General features: G+C 29.8%; 1 protein-coding gene across 50 annotated transcripts in view; it reads right to left on the reverse strand.

The window, feature by feature from the left end:
- Positions 1–14,298, reverse strand: part of LOC127739004 (kinesin light chain-like) — a 247,710-nt gene that overhangs the window by 205,685 nt on the left and 27,727 nt on the right. For 24 of the 50 annotated variants that reach the window (XM_052250532.1, XM_052250528.1, XM_052250544.1 and 21 more), the window contains 9 exons: positions 14,177–14,278; positions 13,281–13,364; positions 11,200–11,289; positions 9,722–9,821; positions 7,671–7,720; positions 6,825–6,892; positions 5,367–5,475; positions 1,672–1,821; positions 585–694 (listed from right to left, as the gene is read on the reverse strand). The exons of 3 other annotated variants lie outside the window; for them this stretch is intronic. In XM_052250532.1, coding sequence (XP_052106492.1) covers positions 585–694; positions 1,672–1,821; positions 5,367–5,475; positions 6,825–6,892; positions 7,671–7,720; positions 9,722–9,821; positions 11,200–11,289; positions 13,281–13,364; positions 14,177–14,278 — 863 coding nt within the window. Of the gene's footprint in view, positions 1–584; positions 695–1,671; positions 1,822–5,366; positions 5,476–6,824; positions 6,893–7,670; positions 7,721–9,721; positions 9,822–11,199; positions 11,290–12,049; positions 12,140–13,280; positions 13,365–14,176; positions 14,279–14,298 lie in introns of all 50 variants that reach the window. 23 more of the 50 variants (XM_052250546.1, XM_052250548.1, XM_052250564.1 and 20 more) reach the window with 6 other exon arrangements.

A 14,298-nucleotide genomic window follows, 5' to 3' on the forward strand; every position in this document is an offset into this window, starting at 1 on the left:
TAAAACACCTTTTATAATGAACCTCTTCATAATTTTGCATAGTCCGAAGAAGTTCTAAAATTCATAGAATCAAATTTGTGGGACATTTCTACTTTAAAATTACTTCAACTTGACCTTAATTAAGTAAGACATTTTTGACATGACATTTTCTACATTTTTAAATCATTATTTCAGATTATTTTGATTTTTCGTATATATTCTTCTAGTTATGAAAGATGTTTTGTTAAAATAACATTTTTTTCACATCTAAAAACAACCTTACCATTGCAAATATAAAAGTACAAATATACAAGTTATTTTAGTAAAATGTAGGAAATAATAATATGCAGTAATACAATTGTTAACAATTTTAACAAATAACAAACTGCTCTATAAAGCTGCAAGCTTTAAAAGTGAGTAGGGTTCATGAAAAAGTAACCACCAAATTAAAAAAGGGAACATTACAATGATATCCGCTTACCAAATCTGTGTTTACAACACATTATACTGTTTACAATATATAAATGCAAGGCAAGATTAAAGCAACAGATGAAGGACTTCCAATGTAGGTTACCCACAATTCCTCCATCACCATAGTAACTTACCTCCCAGAATTCTCGTCACCTTTTCCTTTTAATTTCTGCACCAGTTTTGCACTGCTACGTCGTATCGAGGCTCGTAGTTTGGAAAAAGACCCACTTCTCTTTAATTTGCCCTACGTAATTTGAAGGTAATAATTTAATGATGGAAACAAAAATTAGGACAAAAAACGCAAAAAACAACCGAGCTGCTTGAACTTAAAATAAACCAAGGAAACTCAAAGACTGCAATTATCTTTTTTTAAAGCTTATTTTTCTCTCAACATTTAACAATTTTTTGAAAATTGACTGCCAAATATTTTTGAAATATTGTGACAAGGTCGACTTTAAGGAAGTATAAGTACAACACAGCCAGAGATTAAATTACGTCACTGTTAATAAATAGCAAGCTACATTTCAGGATTATCACACGTGCACATACATATATAGTAAGTTCAGGTCAAATTTTACATCTTGTCACAATACTACTTAATACAATGCATTTACTTTATTAATGTGAAAGAAAATCATTGAAGTGAAAAATTAGCAGGAGGCATGCAGGCTGAAGTTATAGACTTTGCACTCATGCAAAATAATCAAACACTCGAAAAAACTAGCTCAACAGTCATTTTCTTTTTCATTTATTGAAGCCGCAGTTAAAAGCGTGAATGATTTGTTAATGCGTTTTCTTCATTCTGTGGACATATTCGAGAATAGATAAAGTTACTTTTTTTTTTCAGTAAAAAATTATTTGAATAAAATGTACAATTCTATATTTAATTTCAAGGTTCCTATATTCCGAGTTAAAAAAAACAAACATGCAGGGTTAGAGCATGCAGACCGATCACCTTTATATAGCAATCACCAACCAGAATAAAAAAAAGTGGATTAATTTTTTAACTTTACAAAATAAAATTATAACAAAATGGTGAAAATACTATCCTCCAAATAAATAAGAAACGAGGGGAAAAAATCATTCCAGGAAAGCATAAACAAAATAAAATTATAAATAGCAACAAAATTAACAGCAGGATGTGGAAAAATGACGGGTTTCTAAATCTAAAAGATTTTGGCTGTGCAATACTTATACTTACCAGAAACGAACGATACTTACGTCGTCATATTCTGTAGAATTATTGTGTGATATGTTTTCCATAGAGCCTTTGAGTACTCTATCTCGGCTGGCCGATCTCCTTCGGTTGTTGTTTGTATATTCACTGCCTATGTCAGTTAAGTTGGTCTGTTGTTTGACAACATCTAAGGCCTATCAGAAAACCAAAATGTGTCAGGGATATATAAACAACCCCACAGTCTTGCCGTGCAGGGCAGCTTAAATAGCCCTTGCCTTTCAAAACTACCCCAATGTTACTACACCTTGCCTTCCAGGCAGAATTTAAAGCCTTTCTCAAGTATCCCAATGTTAATCTTGCCTTGCATTTTATAGACAGAGAAAGCTTCTTAGAAGATATTTATTAGTTAACAAAACATTACAATTAGAACATCATTAATATCTGGATTCAAATAAGACAAGTTTCGTCGTCTTTTCTGCAAGAAACTGCTTTTCTGGAAAAATCTAGATATACAATAAGAACATATACAAACATGCCAAAATCAGCCTCCTTCTCATGCCTGTGTTAAAATCATTTCGTTGTAGTAAACTATCGAAAAGTTGTTTAACCTAAAATGTTGTTCAATGACTAGAAAAATATGTGAACATAATTTCAAAGAGGTAAAGCAGAATCTATGTGATAGTTAATGCAAGATGCACGTGTTGAATGGACCTAACTAAAAAATTCTTGCATCCAACATTTTAGAGACTCAGAGTATGTCATTTACTTATTGCGAACCCAATGAAAGTTTTCCACAGTGCCATCTCTATCTTGACCAGGTATTTAAACTTTTGCAAGTTCACCTGTCCTATTGAATAGATACAATAGCTATTGTTCTCTGTGTAGTTTATTCTCTGGGACCTTTAAATTTCTTCTAAGAGAAATCTATCATTCATTGATTAAATTACCTGAGTAAAAAAAATTTCTTATATATAAACAAAAATACTGTTTTTATACTCATTAACTGCGTGTGATGATGTAGTTATTCAATATTAATAATATATTTTCATTCAGTTTAATATAAACATTGATTCAATCATAAAAATTTGATTTCTGACAAAACTTTCAACATTGTTCCTTTTAAAAAAAAATTTGTTTGACCTGAATAAGAACTTGAAAATAATGATGTTTCAAATTAAGATCTTCTTAAATGTATTCTATAACTAACCAAAAAAAAATCAAATTTCAATAGGAACATTGATAAAATTTTTGTTAGAAATCAACTTTTTATGATTGAATCAATGTTGATATTAAACTGAATGAAAATATATTATTAATATTGAATAAATACATCAGCACACGCAATTAATGAGTATAAAAAAAGTATTTTTGTCTATATATAAGAATTTTTTTTTACACAGGTAATTTAATCAATGAATGATAGATTTCTCTTAGAAGAAATTTAAAGGTCCCAGTGAATAAACTACACAGAGAAAAATAGCTATTGTATTCATTCAATAGGACAGGTGAACTTGCAAAAGTTTAAATACCTGGTCAAGATAGAGATGGCACTGTGGAAAACTTTCATTGGGTTCGCAATAATATTGACATAAAAGAGTATATCATTTGCTAAATATTGACAATCAATACTGTGGATTCATTATTTTTCGTGGGATACCAATTTCCTATATTTCATTGGTACATGTGAACCACGAATTTAAATGTTCAATGAAGTACAAATTTGCTATTGGGTTGTATGCAGACTTTGACAAAACCACTAAATCAAATATGCACGAAGATGCAAGATTTCCTCAATCAAAAAAAAATTGGTACCCACGAAAATAAATGTATCCACAGTTAAAATGAATCACTAAACCAATTTTAATACTGTGGATTCATTTAATATTTTCATGGGCATTAATTTTTGAGGATTATGGGGAAATTGTACAGTTGTGCAAACTTGATTTCATGGTTTTAAAACATTCCCGATACCATCCTATTGGTTATTTGTGTTATGTTGAACACTTCACTACATGGTTTACCTTTACCCACAAAATCATTGCAAATTTGTACCCCCACTAATAATAATGAATCCACGGTAAACAAAAAACAACAACATCTACTGATAGAACATAGGAACTAATACATACAAATGTTTATATACGGTGACATTTACAATTCAATCACATGATGTAATGAACATGTAGTAAATGTATTGGCAGAAATAAAATCTTCAAATGTGAGGCTATACAAAATCAGTCATTTGATTATCATTCCAAATTCACATCCATCTTAATAATATTCATATATCTAAAATTTCACGATGTGTCTATCCAATATCTAAACTCTAAATTGCCTCAAGTCTTTTAAACATAGCCTAAATTTCCATTCTTTATTTTGCCAAGCAACTTTTTCTTTTCTTTATCACTTTAGCTGTTCAAGTTTATCTTCAAATTCAACCTAATTTTGCTTAAATTTTAAAGGGACACTACTTTTTGTCTGTTTGATTAATTATTGACATGGTAAAAAAAATCCAATATGAAATGCTTCAATTCTGTCCTTTTTTATTTTTTAAAGTGATAGATACATATCTATATTTATTTCTTATGGCCTAAATTAAACCAATTACAACAATCAGCATGCTACAAAGTAATATATATAGTTAAAACTATCAATTCCAGTTCATCCCTAAAATATATTTATTGTAAAACCACAATGCTTTCTAGCTGACTTTTTTTTCAATTCATTTTCTGAGTGAAAAAAATTAAATGGCATTTTGGTTAGGCATCAAATTGATCATCCTTTTCTTTTTACATGAACTACAATATCTATACCTATATAAAAATCAGTACAAACTTGGATTACTTTTTTATTTTGATAAGTGCACTGAAGACATTTTTCTAATCACTTTGTAAGAGCATTGTCCTCTAAAAGATGTGCCTTGAGGTATCAAATGAATGCAACCATTTTGATGTATAAAGTATTGTCTGTAAATTGTGGCTAAATGTTCAAATTATACAACCCGTTGAAAATCAGAAGAAAAACACTGATTCAAATTCCATGGACTACCTATTTGTTGTAAGCTTGAAGCTTGTATCTTTTTTTTATAAAATTCTGATAAAAGGCCATTTTTTCTTTTAAAAATTAGAAAAGTTATGGTTTGAAATACTCTGCTTTTCAGTTTGCTTGTTTAAAGTCTGTAAAATCCATGTCTTCTTTTGAATATTCATATAAAAGGAAAATTTCCTACTTTTTCACCTCTCTTTGTATAAACATACAATCACTGATTAACCTACAACGAGCTTTAGTTACTATTATTACTCCATAACAAGACTGTTAAACCAAAATAACTTGCTTGCCATTTTGTTTATTCAATTGTTTTCTTATTACATTTTTGCACATTTTCATCTGATTTTTCTTGATGCCATATGACTTGTGGAAATCAACTATAAATCGTGACAGTTTTCTTTTAACATTATAGTTGTCGTAAACAAGATTGTCCGAAGACTGATTTTATTTTTTTTCAACAGCTACATAAACTTTGCCATGATTGAAAGTTTTGTACATTTAAAGAGCCTTGAGTGTATGACCAAATGTTTCTTCCAAAATCTTTTTCTTTAAAATGACAGCCCAATTTCTAATGATTTCTAAAAGACACAAAATCAAAATATACATTTCAAAGAACCAAATCCCACACAGATATAGAAAAGTGTTCATATCAAATAAATATCAACATTCACAAACATTCCAAGTTACTTACATTTTTCTTGGACCGCATTGCACATTCCTCTAATGTTTCGGCAGCTTCATACTTTCCCTGACGACGGTATAAAGCTCCCAAATTTTTTAATGTTGTGGAAACTGTGGGACTATAAAAAATATATAAATAATAATTATAAGCTTCGCATTTTGATTTTATAACAAAGTACTTTTACTTTATTCATTGGTAACTTGTAAAGGGCAGTGTCATGCATACTACCACTTTATCTGACTAATATAACAAATAGAAAGGGCTGAGAATTGGGTTAAACAAAATTTCAATGAAAGCTCTATATAAGTCTGCTAACCCTGTTTAAATAATTGCAATGGGATTGGGGATATTTTAAATAAATAATGGGCAGTGGTCGCATTTTCCCATAGAAATCCTTAAATGTCCTCTCACCTTTTGAAAAAATAATGAAGTGTTGTATTTATTTGGCGTTTCTATGTTCCCAGACGCAGTAGAGCTTTGTTCTAAGGTAATGATGATAGAGATGATGTGATAAACGGAGGGTATGCCCTCCTTGTCATAAATGTGTGTAAACTGAGATAAAACAAGCATTCTGAGAGTATTGCATGGCAATACATAGTCCTCTACCGGTTAAAAATTCATTGTACTGGAACAAAATGCTAACTTGATCTATAACTTGTCATGGTGTAAACTATATAACAAATATCAAGTCAATATCTCCAAGCATGACAAAAAAAAAATGTGGAAAACTGATTATTTAAGTGAATTTTCTTAGTCCAAGGACCATAACTCTGCACAAAATCATCAGACCAGAACAAAATTTGATCTTGAAATGTAACTTTTCATGATAAAACTATATACCAATTATCCAATCAAAATCTGCAAGCATGACGAAAAAAAGTGCGAAAAACTGATTGTTAGAGTAAATTTTCTAAGTCCAAGGACCATAACTCTGCACAAAATCATCAGACTGGATCAAAATTCGAACTTGATCTGTAACTTGTCATGATAAAACAATATACCAAATATCAAATCAATATCTTCAAGCACAAAGAAAAAAGTGTGGAAAACTGATAGACAGACAGACTGATTGACGAAATGCAAACCTAAAGTCCCCTTAGACTTCGTCGGTAGGGGACTTAAAATGATCACGGTTGAGTTGGTGATACAACATACAGATCAAAAGTAGCATTTCTATATTTCAAATCTAGGTTACAACCTTAAAATAAAATTAAGAATGGAAATGAGGAATGTGTCAAAGAGACAACAACCCGACCAAAGAGCAGATAGTCTTGATATGGCAGCCTAAATTGAAAATGAGAAGCTCCATGTAAATTAACATCAACTATAAAAATATAGATAAAAGTTTTCAGCAAAATGTTCCATTATTCATTGAAGATACCTACAACTTTTGAGAGCCCATATGATAACAGAGAGAGGTAGGTGATGAAGAGCAAACAAGGAACACAGAAAAATATTTCAACATACCTGTCTATTTTTGCAGTTTTATGCCAACCACCATATTCAGGCATTGGTGCGCCATCTTTCAATTTTCCCTGGAATATTACATAAATAAATTTAGAAAGATATCTTCTAACTCAATCTTATCTAAAATAATAAATCCTGTATTCAGGTGCGTGGTATATGTATTATATATATGTATATGACTATAAACTTGTCAAAAACAAGTTGCTGTTTTTATGACTTATAAAAAGTGATTTTCTTCGTTTAGGAATTTATGTGAAAACTTCAGTTGCTCATCACTTATTTTAATGTTGACCACTACTTTTAATTTACAAGTGCTAATGCGTTTCTCTCTATGATGTTTATCACAGTCCCTCCTTTCATGCACACCTATAAATCTGGAATTACCTATTTCCTACTGATCTATTTAGGATTACTTCAGCTACATTTGAACATACAATTACTAGGAGTGTTTGATGTCTTTGGCTAGCATCTCAGGACTTCCATAGATGGCCTCATTCATTAATTAAGAAATTGTGGAGAAACTAAGATTCCAACTCGCTAAGGCAAAATTTACCTTAAATGAATTTGGCAATCTGTTTAGGTCCATTTTGGTCATATAGCTCCTAACCTTGCAACATATTAATGCCCCCTCCCCCCTCAATGTTTTTCAAATGTTTAGGTTTAAGCATTGCTGATCAAGGTAAATCCAGGCACATGAAATTTATCAAGTGTTGTTTCCATTGAACATTGATTAAATTTAATACAGAAAGCTAATAAACATAACATAGGTTTATCTACAAATGCAATCATTGCAAAGGTATTAGATGACTCATAATAACCTTTATCTAAAGTTGTTCTTCTACTTACCTTATTTTCTTCTCTTTCCTCAGCTTGCATCCATATAGGTTTATTATCACCTGAAACATAGATAATATTGAATTAATGAAATAAGTAGTTAAGTTAAATGTTACCAAATACTATACATAGATTTATTTGTACTTTTAATATTTAATATTCCAGAAGATTTTACTCCCCATTCTTAATACAAGATAAGAGCGTTAACAGAAAAATTCTTTTTTATTGCACCCTGAAACGTATTTGCAACGTTTAATACTTTGCCTTAACCTATGGTAGTCACATATCTGCAAATGATAAAATCTTATCTTCTTTGACATACTGTATAGTGCAATTCTAAGATTTCTATTCATTTAAGAATTGAACGCTTCTTTTTGTAAATTTATTGGGGTGTAAAAGCGTTGACCGAAGTACATTTTGTATGAAGCGCAGAAGCGCTTCATTCTAAAAATGTGCACACGGTCAACGCTTTTACAACCCTGTAAAATTACTAAAAGAAGCATTCAATACTTATAATTACATTTTTTTGCTAGGATCATGAAAACACGATTTCTATCAAGTTTTTCTTTTATTTACCTGTGCACTTTATTGTGGAAACTCGTGTCATGAATTTTACATTTCATTTTGAAATGAAGGTTTATTTCAGAATGACGCGAGATTGCTGTTAGCAAATCAAAATAACGTATTATAATGAAACATACATGTAATGTAATTATATAGATATAGTATTACCTAATATTGGCTATTGCATAAAACCAAGTTTACTATTTGTATCAATTTCAAAAACTAACTTGTTTAGTTTATTGACCAATTGTATCTGTAGCAGTGTTCCCGCCTGCCCCAAATAGAAGGGCGACCTGCCCTTGGTGTCCTTAACCCCGCCTTTCTGCCCTCCAAAGCAAAAAAATGCACCCTTCTGCCGTTACAACAATAAGCTTAATCAAATTACATACATCTATCGTCATTTCCAGTAAAATTGTAACCTGCTTGTCTAAACAACTAATTAATTGACAATGACATATAATCAGATACAATAAACCTTGTGTTTAGGGAGGATTAAATATATCACATGTCTGGTTAAACAATATAAAGGGCACATTAATAGACTTAATTGGAATAGGCAGTAAATATTCAGTTTATTTTCCTGTTGTTTGAAATAAAAATTGTATTTTGAAAATTAATGTGATTGCATCACTTCCTGCCTTATCTCTTATATTTACAATACTCCTCACTAAGGAGCACTTTGAACTGTAAATAGTATTATTTGTTAAGCAATTTTATCATAATGTGATAAAACATGGAAATAACATCAAGAAATATGCTAGAAAAATGGCCTCAAGTTTATCTTAGAAATATTCCATTAAATTGTATGTGGGAGGGTAGGAAGAGAAGTTAAATTATTGAATGTGGATCATGGGTCTTTTTTCAGTATGCGTCTATTACCATTATGCAAAATTATCTAAAAAATGGTTCTTGGTTGTAAAGATATTTTGAAAGTCCCTTCCTACCCTCCCACATATATTTTAATGGAATAGCCCTTAGAAATATTGAAATTTGTTTTCAGGGGATATGCTTTATATTGCCTAATTTTATAGGTACATTTCTGAAGGAAGGGACTATGTATTTTTGGCATTCATTTTATTTAATGCACAAGTGCCCTAAATAAATAAACATCTTCATTCTAAATATACTTCTTAAAAAAATTGTGGGAAAATCCAACTACCCATATCTAAATAATTTGGGTGCCTCCAATCGCCAGCCCCCCAAAACAGATAATTTTTGGAACAGCCCTCATATTAATTCTTCTCATGAGAATTCAATTCAGAAGCTATTAAAGAAAAAGTTAAAACTACTAAGTGAAACTAGTTGATAAGGGCAACTATATCTTAAATATACTGGATATCTGCAAGAAAAACTTCAACAGTTTACAGTTTTTAAAAAAAAGATTATGTAGCGATCTACACACAGAATTCATCATTGGCAGAAAAAAAGACAATTGATGAATAACTTCTGTTTGTAATACAAGATCTGATTTCATTATACAGCAATTAAATCAAACTTACCGTCAACTTTTCCAAATTCTTTTTCATGTGCTCTGGTTAGTACTTCTTTATATAAAGCTTCTGCTAACTTATATTTTCCTTGTTTTAAATAAGCTGATGCCTGGAATAGTATAAGTGTGTGTAAAAATAATATTAAATATAACTTGTCGTTCATGAATTAACAAAATTTATTTTACCATCTTCAAAAAATTACTTCGAACTTCTTTACCTCAAAATTAACAAATCTTTATTCATGCTCATTTCAAAAAAAAGTTTTGACACACAATCCACTGTCTTTACTCTTTTTTTTTTAATAATTGTTTTTATTTAAATATCTATGAACTTATCACAAACATTTTTTTCAAAAGTAGTTTGAAAGTAACAATATAACACCAAGTAAGAATGTTCCATCGAATTTTACAAAACCATAAGTTCTAAAAAAAAAAAAGAGCAAAGTTTTATTTACTGCAAAAGATGTAGATAGTCAACCATGGAAATTACTGAAACTTTGTACATAATATTCTACTGAAATAAGTAAGAATTGAAATATTAATTTTACAGTATAGTATGTTGTCTTTAAGTTTCCATTAATAAATACATACATTTATTATTGTGAAATAACATCCTCAGTTCTTTTATATATTCTACCTATATTTTTTATGCATTGCTAATACAAATTTTTTTCTTCTTCAAAATTTACCAGTTTTACTAGTTTATACTGACTTTTGATACAGTTCTGGAATAGTTTTGTTTCATGCAGGGAAATAGTAAATAAAAACTAGCATTGGAGGGGCTATTTGATTGACTTTATAAAGCATATATAAATGATTAAAATAAACAACATATAGGAATGTACTCTCCAGGAATACTTTGATAATTCAATATTCACACTGAAGACAAAAAAATGCCGCCATACAAACAAGAGAGACATGATAAGACCTTTTTCTGTCACATGGTTCAAATTGAATGCGTTTGATTTTCCTAAATACTTGAATATTCCCCAATAGTAAGCTCTATAAAAAGCTGCATCAATATATAAGTATGTATGTTATTGGAATGATCAATAAATAGGATGTTGATGATAATGAGGTCCAAATAAAACATGCAAAATGTTTTTGTATGTCTTCATCACTAAAGCATTGAAAGCGACCCACTATTAGACAAAGGTATCACGTTTCTGTCTTAATTCTATGTATCAGTCTTTTAAAACATTTTTTCAAATGAGAGGCATGTTTCTATTTAATAAACACATTAACTGCTAGCTCTAATGAAAAAAAAATATATATATCTATGTTTAGTTTTTATAGAAAATTCAAATAAAAAAAAAGTGTTGGGACCTATTCAAAAGAAGTGTGGTTAAAATAAAAAGATTCTTGGCACACTTTGAGTAATTGTACAGAAATAGGAAAGATTCAGAAATCATATAAAATAATACAATAACATGTTAAAAGTCACAAAAGGAAAAATAAGAAGAGAAAGTAACTAAAGTAAAACCTTACCAAATTATTTTTTGTTTTAGAAACATTAGGATCGTCTGTACCTAAACGTTTCAAATAAATTTCTAAAGCTCTTCTATAATAATGCTCAACCTGTAAAATCAACCAAAATCATGCAAAACACAACATATAAACCAAGCAAAAAAAAAATTCCATATAAACAGGTCAATGTCTTCACACAGGTGGAACTAATTAGAAACTAGGTAAGTGCTTCTATTGGAATCACAGAACACCAAAAGTTATATTCCAAGTCAGTAGGAAACTTTTACAGTAACAATCTTCTTTTATATATATATATGCTGATTGCTTCTTTAAATAACATATTGTTTTTTGAGTGAACAAAAATAAAAGTTTACCATGATTGAGATTATTGAATTTTCTCCATAAAAAATATAATCTTGTATGACGTCATCCATATGAAATTAAATAATTCTAAGCAAATTATGATCAGCATAAATCTATGAAAAAACACCTTGTTTTCTGTGCGTAAAAATGGACGTAACTTGCAGCATATTTTCATAACAGAATTAAAATAGTGCATTCAATTTTATGGTTTAAATTTGATTATACCACGGATAAGCCAATCTGTTGAAATCCCAAGATATATTTCCCATTTTAGTAGAAAGAATATTTGCCAACAGAAAAGGCCAACCCATGCTATAAAGATCCCCATAAACAATGTGCTGCCTTGATTTATTTCTGAATTTTATTCATTTCAGTAGAAGACCCACACCTGTGTGAAAACATCATACATTTCAAAATAAAATAAAATTTAGCCACATGCAGTTTACAACATCCAAATAAATGTTCTTCTTGGGTAAGGCACAAGACAACATTGTACGGCCATCCTTACCAAATTATTCTTGGTTTTAGCAACATTTGGATCGTCTGGACCTAATTTACTTTCATATATTTCTAAAGCTCTTTGATAGTACTGTTCTACCTGGAGAAATCACAATAAATACCTTTACATCACAAATGAATTTAACCCTCTATAAACCTGATTTTTCAAAATAATTATTGTCCGATTTATAAAACATTTACATTCTATAGTCTGACAGAGTAGCCTAAAAGATATTTATACATTCAAATTATAAATAACAAATAGATCATTTTAATGTCATTGACAAGTTTTTTGAAGACAAAACGTGCATCTGGCGTAAAAAATTTAAAATCTAGCTTCTATGATGACTTTATATCCAAATAAATATTCTAAAGAAAATTATAAGCATTCTATTCATTATTTGTTATCTTTTTGATTTAGTATGTCTGATGAAGTTGACCCTAACATTCATACATTTTCTTGGCAGCTATTATTTGTGAAAAAAACTTGTGTTCAACTGAAAGATTTTGTAAGTAACTCGCAGACATCATCATACATCCATGATCGACTGCATCAAGTGAATATATCAACAAGTGACCTCTGTGAGCCTAACTCCCACAATGTAGTGTCAATAGCCTGAATTGATCAGTACAAACAATGTTTACTGACTACTTAAATCATTAGGCAACTGGGACCCTTAAGTTTATTAATGTATAATAACTAAGCTGTATCTAAGTGGTTAAGACATCTAAACCTAACGTTTTGTCATTGTTGGCCTGGATTAGTTTTTTGAATTATAATGATTCAATGTCTTTCAAGTTCTATTTTGAAACAAAACACTGCAAAAAAATATACATGTATAAACTTGTCAATTGTTAAAGAACATATGCTGACTTCTAGATGTTTTCAAGTATTTTTGTGTCACTGAGTTGCCGTCTCATTGATGTATACCTCACATCTCCCTAAGATTTATTCATGTATAACAAAATGTTATGAAATACCTGGATATTACTATATATCAAAGAATAAATCTTTATTGCTGTTCTTCAACTTGATGTTCAACTAAATAATCATATCTAACAGAGTCAATAAAAGATATTAGCATCTAATTCAACAAAAGTCATTGATAACTATCAATCACTGATAAATTTTTCATGAAAAGGTAGTAGCTTTTGTCTTTAATCTTTTGTTATTCAGGTTAAGTAAAAATAATTCCAAGTTATTTTGAAGCTCTATGGTTAACTATTTGAGGAATGTTTACCTCTTCATATTTTCCTTGATTTTGACATAAAAGAGCCAAGTTATTAAGCTGTTTGGCAACATCTGGATGATCTTTACCAAGTACCTGTAAATATAATGTTAAATAAATATATATACACAGAGTTTAAACATACCGTTGAAAGTTCATTATTAGACTTAAGATCTACATATCTAGATTTAGGTATTGTATTGTATTTCAAGATTTGAGGGCATCAATTCACGATTTTACAAATTGAAAAACTGTGTCATCCATCCTTATGCAACTGAAAGAAAACCCACCTAAATCATACCATTTAAAATCTGTCACACAATATAAATCGTGGAATTGATTCCCTCAACTTTGTGGGATTATCCAATCAAAATGATCGTTACAAACAATATTGCATCAGAATGTTAAATTTATCTATTTATTCTAAATATGATTGAACAGATTACTATTTCTTGATTGTCCATTACTGATTAGCAGATGTTTCACATGAAATCTCAACCAAACAATTATGAACAATAAAAACTTGTTGTTTCCTTTGTTGTGAGCAAGTGCAACACAAAGAAAAATCTATAATTAAATAATAACTTTCAATGACATTTTTAAACAAACTGTTACTTTGTTCAACCTGTTGCATTCCATTATAAAAATATTTTAAAAAGATAAATTGTAATGGCACATTTTACTTGACAAAACAATAGCTTTTTTATGCATCAACAGGTCGTTAATAACCATGGCCCTTTAATTGAATGTATTTCAAAATTTCAATTTAATCATATTTTGTTTAGAATATGTCCTTTTTATGGTAAATAGTCAGAAAATGGTGATTGTAAAACTAACTGAATCGGTAAGCTCAATTTAAACAGACAACTTTTTTCCATCTTACACATCAAGACAGTGCCCATACTCACTTTTTCTCTTATTTCTAAAGCACGTTTACATAAAGGTTCTGCTTCTTTATATTTCCCTCTCTTGCCATATAACACAGCCAAATTATTTAATGTTGCAGCTACCTATTAATGAATCAAATGTT

The sequence above is a fragment of the Mytilus californianus genome, unplaced genomic scaffold (genome assembly GCF_021869535.1).
Source record: "Mytilus californianus isolate M0D057914Y unplaced genomic scaffold, xbMytCali1.0.p SCAF_4, whole genome shotgun sequence".
NCBI classification, from domain to species: domain Eukaryota; kingdom Metazoa; phylum Mollusca; class Bivalvia; order Mytilida; family Mytilidae; genus Mytilus; species Mytilus californianus.